Source organism: Nematolebias whitei, chromosome 8, assembly GCF_014905685.2.
Source record: "Nematolebias whitei isolate Nwh7 chromosome 8, NemWhi1, whole genome shotgun sequence".
Classification (NCBI taxonomy): Eukaryota; Metazoa; Chordata; class Actinopteri; order Cyprinodontiformes; family Rivulidae; genus Nematolebias; species Nematolebias whitei.
In genome coordinates, this window is record NC_056505.1 from 14,047,133 (window position 1) to 14,057,356 (window position 10,224).

The 10,224-nt window shown below is 37.4% G+C and overlaps 1 protein-coding gene across 1 annotated transcript; it reads right to left on the reverse strand.

Moving 5' to 3' along the window:
* Positions 1-286: 286 nt before the first annotated feature.
* mrps27 (mitochondrial ribosomal protein S27) lies at positions 287-9,894 on the reverse strand. The gene is made up of 11 exons (XM_037680318.1): positions 9,806-9,894; positions 9,555-9,632; positions 7,795-7,865; positions 7,632-7,690; positions 6,965-7,079; positions 6,456-6,534; positions 5,664-5,779; positions 5,438-5,540; positions 5,219-5,364; positions 2,277-2,462; positions 287-605 (listed from the first exon to the last, which is right to left on the reverse strand). Exons 1-11 carry the CDS (start codon positions 9,891-9,893, stop codon positions 357-359), a joined length of 1,290 nt encoding a protein of 429 aa, XP_037536246.1. The 5' UTR covers position 9,894; the 3' UTR covers positions 287-356.
* Between the last annotated feature and the right edge of the window lie 330 nt (positions 9,895-10,224).

The window sequence follows — 10,224 nt, forward strand, 5'->3', positions numbered from 1 at the left end:
AAAAAAAAAAAAAGTTACACAAACAGGCACTTTGAGCTTGAGTACGGAGGGACTTGGTGGGGGGGGGGGGGGGTGCAAGGATGGTACACATTTCCATTTCCTTTTCTCCCCTCACTTACATAAAGTTATTTGGTAATCAAGCTCAAAGTGCCTGTTTGTGTAACGTACTATATTTTTACAACTACAAACAAAAACACTGAACTTTCGATACAAACAAGATCAGTTTTATTTGAACAACATTTTATTTGGACAACTTATTTAGGAGCACAGTAAATGATATATACAGGAGTCACCGGTAACATGTGCAGGTGTAATGTTAATCCATTAAAAGAGCAGTACGTCTCATTTATCAGTCTCTAAGCTGACTTAGCTGCAGCCCTGGCAGCTAACCGCTCCTGTCTTTCCTGTTCAGCTTTCTCCCTCATTTCCTTCTCCCTCTGGCTCAGCTGCCTCTTCTCGGCATCCCAGTCCTGCATCTGGCTCTCATACTGCTCCAGGTCCTGCTTCTCTGCTGCAGCCAGGCTCTGCTGGGCCAGTGTGGTCACTAGAGTCTGGAGAGAGGCGGGCTCCACTTTACCCTGAATCTCCAGCTGACTGCTCAACTCCTGCAGAAGAAGGCAGACAAAAATCTACTGTATAGAAACAAAATAATCTAATCACTGCATTTAAATGACTTGGGTGAAACTATATGCACTGGCAAAAAATATTAAACATCCTTCATTTTAAATGCTGTCAAACTGGACACTACCTTCCTGTAAGACAAGTTATATTACAAGAAAATAAAGAAAAGCATGTATGAATAGGTCATATAAATTCTGAGTGAAACAAAGGAAGTGTTTATCTGCTACTGGCACCAGTCAGTTAAATGCTGCAAAACATTGTGTAGCTGCCAGCCTGTCTGATTCACAGCAGTAGTGCCAAAAATAAAAAGCATTTATTGCTTTTATTTACATTTCTGCTCCATGAGTTAACTAAATGTACGTCCCCACCCCCACAAAAAACCCCTTTCATAATCAAGAAAAAAAAAGAAAAATTGTCTTTCAGGTTTCTGAAATCTAAATGTGATGCTAGAATTTGCAAAAAAAAAAACTGGGAATGAAAATGCCACCTTACCTGCAGCACATTTGTTTACTTATCAGTTTATTCAAGTTCAAGTAAGTATTCACTGTCATTTGCATGTGGTATATGAAGTGGAACGAAATTATATACTCAGGGTCTCAGTTACACCAAAAAATAGCAAGAATATAAAGTATAAACAGAAACGGTATATAAGGATCTAAGATATACGCTAAACGAACACCAAACAGTATGCTAAAAGACCAAGGTATACGCTAAACACTAATAATATGAACAATATGGCGTATCAACAGCAGCCCGAACATTATTATTATATTATTAATAGAAAAGTGCACTTAATTATCACTGTAAAAAGTATTGCTTTTGTCCTCAATTTGTTCCAGTTTTAATGCATGCATTGCAATCCTGAAATGTTATGTAAAGCGTCTGCATTCAAGGGCGAAAATGTCATCAGACTATTGGTCACTCCTGCACAGAGTCTGGAAAATTACAGAATGTGCATAATGTGAAGAGAGTAATGTTCAAATAATTCTCACAGTAGAGCAAAAGTCATGCGCTGTGCATTATAGTGAATGTAGGCCTGAATGTCTGCATGTCTGCAGACACCGAGGCTGCTCACATAAATTAATTTGTCAGGTAAAGATCAGACTCGGTGCAACTAGTTTTTAGTCAAATTCCTAAATGATCATTTTAACATAAAAAAAAAAAAAAACAGGATACCAGCTAAACTGAAGTAGCAACTTAGATACTGTAAATTCATGCTTTGTTTTATAATTATTATTAAAACAAAGATGATTAAATCTGCATATACGTGCAAAAGACATGGCCACTGTTGTATTAATACAATTTATAAATACAAATGTATGCATTTATACATTGACAAACTAAATATACATTTGTACAAGCCAGAAAATAAAAAGGCATTACTGACAGATGGCCTGTCCTAAAGGTCAACAGTGTATTCTCCAAAGCAGACCACTGTGTTTAAATAGTTTAAAATTATGATGTAAAGTTTACAATTGGCTTACAAGGCAAAAATGTTTAAGTAAAGCTTGAAATACGTCACTTTAGAAGGCCGCAGCGAGCCTCAGAAAACCTCAGTTACAAACGCAGACATAACAGGAAGCTGTGTTTGCTGGCTTGTCCCAACAAGGAAAACTTCTGTAAATTCAGCTGCAAATGACAAAAGCACAACAAACCTTAAATCTGATGACATACTGAGGAAGGTTAGCCCTCTCAGCCAGATCATCTTCATCCACCTCTTCCACTTTCTTCTTCTCTTCCTCGCCCGACTCCTCGCCTGACTCCTCTCCAGACTCCTCTCCAGACTCATCCGTCTCCGAGGTTGAGGATAGCTCCTGCAGCAAGTCATTCACGTAATCGAGCTGAAAAATATAACAAACCAGACAAAACCTAAAAGTCTCTATCATTAATATTTTCTACTCATAAATATTTGATTACAGAGCAGACATGCAATGACGCCTCAGCTCTTAATCTTAGGAAAAGGATGATGTACTGTGACCCGAGGCAGCAGTCACCACAACCTGAGATGTAATACATCCTCTCTGTCTCACTGGGTTATTTTCTCTGTCTCCATTATTGCTGCACCGCTGTCTGACATGGGCTGCTTGGTTCCTGTTGCAGTGATTCTCACGAACACCCCGAGTGCTCCAGGCTCTTGAAAATCTCATTAAACGTGGACAAAGCTCAAACTATTGAACTGGACAGTGCAGGCTAGATTAAAGGTACAACAACCAGCAGGGTATGTGTGCATACATGTAAAAATAACAACAAGATGACAGCGTGTGCTCAGTCTGAGCAGATTAAACGTGTGTGGAGATAAACAAGTCTGTCTGCTGTGTGTAGGGCTAAGAGGCACAACTAAGGCCACACAGAATCCTTCTTAGACCAGAAAACACAGAAGAACTATTATTGACATCAAATTCACAACAATTCAAAGAAATTAATATTTCTATAAACCCAAATAAGTAATTCTGGTGAAGAACTTCTTGTATTTTTATTTACGGAAAAAATTTTTTTCAACTCTAATCTGTTTTACACTGGCTCCTCAGCGTGCACATTTCAGTGCACCATTTGTCACTAGGGATGCATGATATTATCGGCATGGTATCGGACGATATTGGCGATAAAGTTAAATATCGGACATTGGCCATTCTATCAAAATAACTCACTGATATAAAAGGTGATTTTTAGAAATATTACACAGATGAAAAAGCAGTTTATTATTTTAGATAAAAGCTCAAATTCACACCAAGGATCCACCAAAGATCAGTAGCTCTAGATGCAAAGTTAATATTGGTATTGGTTATCGGCCAAATAACTTTTAACATATCGGATATCGGAAAAAATCCATTATCGTGCATCCCTTCTTGTCACAGTAAAGGTTCCCACATACTCGGGCGTACTGTGTGTACTCCGTGAGCCGCATGGACACTGCACGCACTGTCCGCAGAGGGTTGAGACTTCATACTCGAGCATGCACCCTGACGGGCTGCAGCCAGCTCCGCAGGCAAGGGGCGTTTACCTTTGGGACAAATTGAGGTCGCTGATTGGTTATTTGCTGACACGCCTATTTGATTGATTGACAAGTCGCAAAAAAATAAATAAAAATGAGCTGCTGGCGGCCATGGGCAGCTGGCAGCCCAGGAGCAGCAGCAGCAGCAGTGTTCTGTGTTTATATGTTGTGAATAAAAAAGTCTTAAAAAAAAAAAAAAAAAAAACGGGGAGCGCTGGCCCTGCAGCCCACACATCAGACCGGCTCACAAGGAAATCTCCAGACTCTCCCGCAGTCACGCCGGGCCTGATTTTAATTCACTTGTGACAAATTCCTTAATTTCTCACAATTTCAGTCATGGGGTCAATGGACTAGGAGGAAGAGATCACTTGCCTCTCAGCAAAATCAAAAGAAAAGGCCATTAAACCAGACCACGGATGAAGAAGGGGAATTTAATACATTGGTGTCACATACAAAACAGTCCGTCGCCGAGCAGTTTATTGTGCGAAACGGAGTACGCGTACATAAAAATTGATCTTTGCGTGGACAAGGCTTGTGGACGTCCGCGTTGAGTCTAATCTGGTCTGTGCAGATCTCTGCAGAGTGAAGTACATCCGAGTATGTGGGAGACTTAACATGTTTTCCTGCCAGTACAGAACAAGCATTTTTGCTGCAGTGACTTTTATGCATCAGCAGTCTGTAGATTATTCCATGTTTTTAAAAAAGTAATAAATAAAGGAGCACCTGTCATAAAGGACACACAACATATAACTCAAGGTAAGTGGCAACATGCTGTAAATGTTGTTGGATCTGGTCAATTGGTAAATCCAGACGTCGGTTTATATTTTTGTGACATCTGACCAGGCTTGCATGGCTGAGAATATAATGAAGTGCAGCAGTAAGTTTGTCATTTTTACAAAGAGTTAATTAAAAGTTCACCCAGAGGATGTTTTCTGCTAATATTGTGACCAAGCGAGGAAGTTGGAAAACTGATAAACTGTCCCACCACCACAGGTAAATTCTCATTAAAGCCACTCATGATGAACATGCAAAGTTGAGGAAAGGATCACTCTGGCAGCGCATGACTCCGTTTCTGACTAATGAAATACAAGCTTCTGTTTAAACATTTAGCAGTAGCCCTACCACTCCGGCTTAATTTGTCCACATTGTGTTTATTGGAAAGAGATGCTTTCAAAACTGATACCCTACAGACGAGGCTGTTAGGGAGAGTGAGTCTTTAGTCTGTTTTGAGAGACTTAAGAAACTTGTAGCAACACACGGTCCAGAATGAGTGCTGCAGGAAGTCTCAGGTTTACTGTTGCTCTCAAAATAACCAGCTCAGAGTTTATTTACATAGCCGGCAGAACAAACACTAAACTCCGAAATGCTGATATTTGTGGATCAGTCAATCTGGTTAGTACCTGAGAAGACTAACGAGGTCGCTTTTAATTTCAAAACTGACCCTGGAAACTGAATCAACACAGCTCAGACAAAAAAAAGTTAAGTATCTTTGGTGAATCAGACCACAACTGTCACTCATCGTTCAGGTTTTTCTTCAGAAATGCACAATATTAGAGTTCACGCAGTAGTTTATACATCGTTGAAAAGTTTCTTGTGTACTCTTACTGTGTCTTTAGTCAGTTTGATATCCCCAGAACCTGCAGCCACAACCCTCTCCATCACAGCCAGCGCCTGACCCAGATACCCTCGAGCCCAGGAGAGAGGCATGCCTTTAAAAACTGCATGAATGCCCTTTAACATCTCCATCTTTCCTGTGAAAATAAAATTAACAATTTTTAAAAACTGCTGTAGATAGAACTGAGGTAAATAAAGTCAAAAACAAACCTAGGAGAGCGTTCCCAAGCATTTGAGCACTGAGACCAATAGTGTCGTCCTGCTGCAGTCCACAGAGGAGCAGCGACGCCCCCAATGCCCGCTCTTCTGACACCTGAACAGCAGGAACAAGGGGTCTGTTACAAATGATGCAACATCTCAAAAGGGATCTTCATGGCATTTACTGCCCCAGTGATAAGTTTGCATATTGTAGCATAAGAATATTCTTGTCACTCACAGTAAGTTGTGGTTTGGCTGCGAGGAAATGACCCAGAGTGTACAGAGACAGGACATGAGTGGAGGGAAGGTCAAAGGCCTCCTGAAGCATCACCTCTTCAACCACTGAGAATGCACCTGTACAATCGCAGCAAATCATTGATATTTTCTCCCTAAAACCTTTGCTAAAATTGGCGATTTGCCTTCTTGTCTTAGAATACTTCTATTTCATCAGAGATTTCATTGTAGAAACTTTAGGGCTGACAGTACTGTAGGAGTAATATATGTTTTAAAATCCAAGCATTATATTTCATTACTATCTTTTGTTTTGTGAATATGCACACTAAGTATTTGGCAAGGCATTGCATGTGACTCACAAGAACAGGACAACAAAAAAACATGCAACTCCCAGCACACTACTGCATCTTTTAAGTTTTTACTTTTGCTTTTAGAAACAGCAAGCTCTAAAGGATCAACATATATAAATAATATTCAGTTGCTTTACAAATGTGGGCCAAAATTCTGTTTGCAGTAGTAAAACAAAGTCTCTACAATGTTGTATTGTTTACTGCCTGGCTTGCTGTTATCACAGAGTGGAAAAAGCAGGCTTCCCTTTTATTTGTTTCTTAGAAAACAAGCAAAAAATAAAAACCCTATCTACAATCTGATTTTAGTCTTTTCAAATTCTGAACATTTTGGGGCAAAACTCAAAGTCAACAAAAATGTGGTCAGAATCTTGCAGGAATTGTATTTGAGTCTGCATGACCTTTTTACAGACCAAATGCTTGGATCAAAACAAGTTTCAAAGTCTTACTTTTAATGTCTCCATCCTTAATGTAGGAATCTATCAGCAGGTTGAAGGTGAAGTTGTCTGGAAATATTCCAAACTGGACCTGCACGTACATTGTAAACACACATTGTGATCACCGGCTGCCATTAATGGTGGGCGAACGTAATGGCATTAGTCTAGACTGTTTACAATGTGTGGTTTGGTTAAAAATTGTGCAAATCACCTAAAAACAAATAAATGATCATTTATGCATCTTCAACATTAACACTCATTTCTGTGTCGTTTCTCATTTTAGAATAACTCAGGGATGAATAAATGATAAACTTGATCATTAAAGAAAATATATTCTCGGTAAAGATGCCAAACATGATTCAAGTTATTAACGCAGCTGAAAATGGTTTGAAAAGTCCTCCTAGTTAAAGATGAAAAAGTCTGTTGTAAAAAGTAATAGCTGGTCTTAGTTACCTGAACATCTAATGAGCTAATTTTACATCATTTTCTAGAAGCTAAATTGAACTTTTTGAAGGGTGTACCTTGTTTTTAACCGTGTAAAGGGCCTTTTCTCTGGCTCCAAATTTCAGACACTGTCTGATCCAAGAGTGAATGGTCCAGTCACGCAAGTACCAACAGTTTGAACTGTGACGAAACCTTGAAAATAAAAAAGAAAGAAAGAAAATAGATACATAAAATTATATATATATATATATAGTAGTTTCTTAATCATATTGAGCCATCAGTCACAGGATGAGACTGTTGGACATTATTGCCTCTGGTAAAAAAACAAGAGCAAGCAATATCCATGATGGCTTTATTATTAAAATCTAACCAATACCTACTGGATAAAACTGCAAAGTACCCTTTCCCATCATTCCAAATTAGCAGTGGAGTTTTAACTCCCATCGGATAATAAAAATAAACCTCCTGACCAGGGGTGTGATTGGAAACAAACTAAATCAAGTGATTGCAAGAACGAGCGCAGATTCCAGAGGAAGGAGTAAACAGGAAAGGTCTGGAGTTGCACCGAACAAAGAGAACCATGTGACTGAACATAAACCAAAACAGACAAACCAAACAGACAACGCATTCCAAGAACAACATACAAGTTGGTACCTAAATGAAAAAAAAAGTATAAAATAGATTTAAAGAAAAAAGTTATGCAGTGCAGACATGATGAAGCAGAAGAAAACTGGTGGCTCGTACTTGTACAGGTAGTACTCTGTTTGATCTACTTCCTCTCTGGATGATATGTTGTCAACAAACTGAAATGGAGAACACATACAAAAATTACATTTTTTGTTTTTACCATAGAAACAAAAAACAATGAAATAAAAATACAGCTTATCCAACTGTAAATACAGCTTACCCGTGAAATGGTTAGAGAGCTGACTGGAAACTTCCTTTCATATGTTCTGTCCATGAGATTAGCTATAACAGCTGGAATTAGAAAGCATCAACAATACTATTACATGATTATAATTTCATTTTTTTCTTCTTATTTTAATTATTTTATTTATTCAGAGTGGTATAAATGTTATACACTCATAAAGGTACAAAACATGTCACTAATCTTATTCATTTAGATATATTTACTGTATAAGCATGCTTAGACTGAGTCCAAATTATACCCATTTTACTTTAAATAGACGCCACTAAATAAGACATCGTGAAGCTGCAGCGACACCTAGTGTTTACTGAGTGCAATAAACTAACATCAAATATTGGTCTGCTGCATGTAATATCAGCTACAAATGAAACTGATGGTGCATGTCATGTGGACTAAAGTTGAGATTTATTATATTTTAGTATGTAAATTATGCAAAATGTGTCCCATCTTCATTTTTTTGTTATTTTACAAACTTGTTTAATTTCTTGTAAACATTTTACAATGTTAACCGAATATTAGAAAGACAAATAAAAAAAACAAAGAATAAAAAACTGCAAAAATATAATACTGTAATGTGACGCTGTCTCTGCACTAACTTTAACAGTTTAAAAAGCCTTAAAGAAAGTCTACCCCCACCCCCCCACAGGCAGGCAGTTACAAAAGCAGTGCTGTGACACCCACATTTCTTTCCAAATTTTATCTGATGATTTTACAGAATTAAACTAACATTTTAACATTAAATTATATGTGAAGAACCTCCACTTGAACTTGAAATACTTTTTCAGTACATCCTATAGTTCTGAATTATTTAATTCAGAAAACATACAATTTGCTTCTATAATAAATCTTTTTTAATGACACATTTAATGGCTGTTTAAATAGCTTAGTGGTGAAAATAAAGGCATCTATCTTGATAATTGATTATTAATATTTAATATTCTGAAAAGGATAAGAGGCTGCACTCTTAAAGAGCAGCAGCAACAACGTGCACTCCGCCCATCTTTCGGACGACTGTACGGACATACTCTCATTGTATCTCGGTACAATGATAATAAAGCTTATTCTGATTAATATATTGATATTTCACATCGCATACAACCTGTACTTAGTAGTAAAATAGTATAATTTAATATGATCACAGAATGCCTACATTTTCTGCACTGAGGTGACTTGTCAGTTGCTACAACATAAATTATAAAAAATAAGCTCTTAAAACCCATGGATGAATAAACATGGGGCAGCTGTGGCTCAGTGTTTAGAGCAGTCATACGAGTCGTAGGTTCTACTCCATTAATATGAGGTCACGTGAAAGTGTCCCTGGGAAACAAAGCCCTTGAATGTGATCTGAAGCACTGATTAGACTCTATAAAATTGTGTATTCTGATATGCTTTGTAGAGATGTAGTAGTGCTGTGCGTGTGGATGGGTAAGGAAACAAAATGAGTTGTAAAGTGCTGTTTGGACTGAAAATAAAAGTACTGAATACTGTACCTTTTCAACCAAATACTGACTTTATGAGCTTCTTTTCACTTAAAAATGCAAATGTATTTTTATGGTTTGATTTATAATATTTACCCTATATCTGCAAAAACAAAGCTAGACATCTAATTATGTCTATACCAACCACATAATTCTTTGGACTGACAGTGCTGTGTTAAGACAATTAAAACAGACAACAAGTCTGTAATGCAGCTGTTTCACGTGGGATTTTATACTCATAACTGTGTTGTGCGTACTTACCCAGGTTTTGTGGCTCTTTTTCTCTCGCCTCCCACACTTTGGTGTCTGTGTAAGCCGCTGAGAGCAACCATCGTCTGGCTGAAAGACAAACAGCCGCTTGCACATTAGCCTTGTTTAGCAGCAGTTAGCTAACGACCAGCGGACACTGAGCAGTTATAACTTAAACGGTCAAAAACACCCACCAAAAATACGGAACATGAAGTCATATCAAATTATCATGTTTTAGTAAATTAGCCGTGAAGTATGCTTACCTGTAAGAGAAGGAGATAAACATTTAACTTTGATAGCTGAGGCTACACAGCATTTGCTTACGAAGGCTGCCATCTTGGAAGATACCATTCACCTCAGACACGGAGGGGTTTCAAAAAGGGTTATTTTCTTCTTCTTCTAGTATTGTTTTATGGCGGTTGGCAGACCAACTGTAAGGTGCATTACCGCCACCTACTGAGCTGGAGTGTGGGCAGAAGATATACAGGAGAGAAAAAAAAAAAAAAAAAAAAAAAAAAAAAAAAAAAAAAAAAAAAAAAACCAATAATAATAATAATAGTAATATTAAATAAAATAAAATAAAAATAGATAGATAAATAAATAAACAAAATAAATTAATAATAATATGTAAAATATATAAATAAATAATATTAATAATAATAATAATTCTGTGAAATAACTT

What these genes read in the sequence shown, in the direction of transcription:
- mrps27 (XM_037680318.1), bottom strand. Translation starts at nt 9,893, where the DNA reads ATGGTATCTTCCAAGATGGCAGCCTTCGTAAGCAAATGCTGTGTAGCC. An exon ending in TTTACACGGTTAAAAACAAG is followed by an intron (nt 6,535 to 6,964) that starts GTACACCCTTCA and finishes ATGTACGTGCAG; the next exon opens with GTCCAGTTTGGAATATTTCC. An exon ending in CAGCCAAACCACAACTTACT is followed by an intron (nt 5,541 to 5,663) that starts GTGAGTGACAAG and finishes CCTGCTGTTCAG; the next exon opens with GTGTCAGAAGAGCGGGCATT.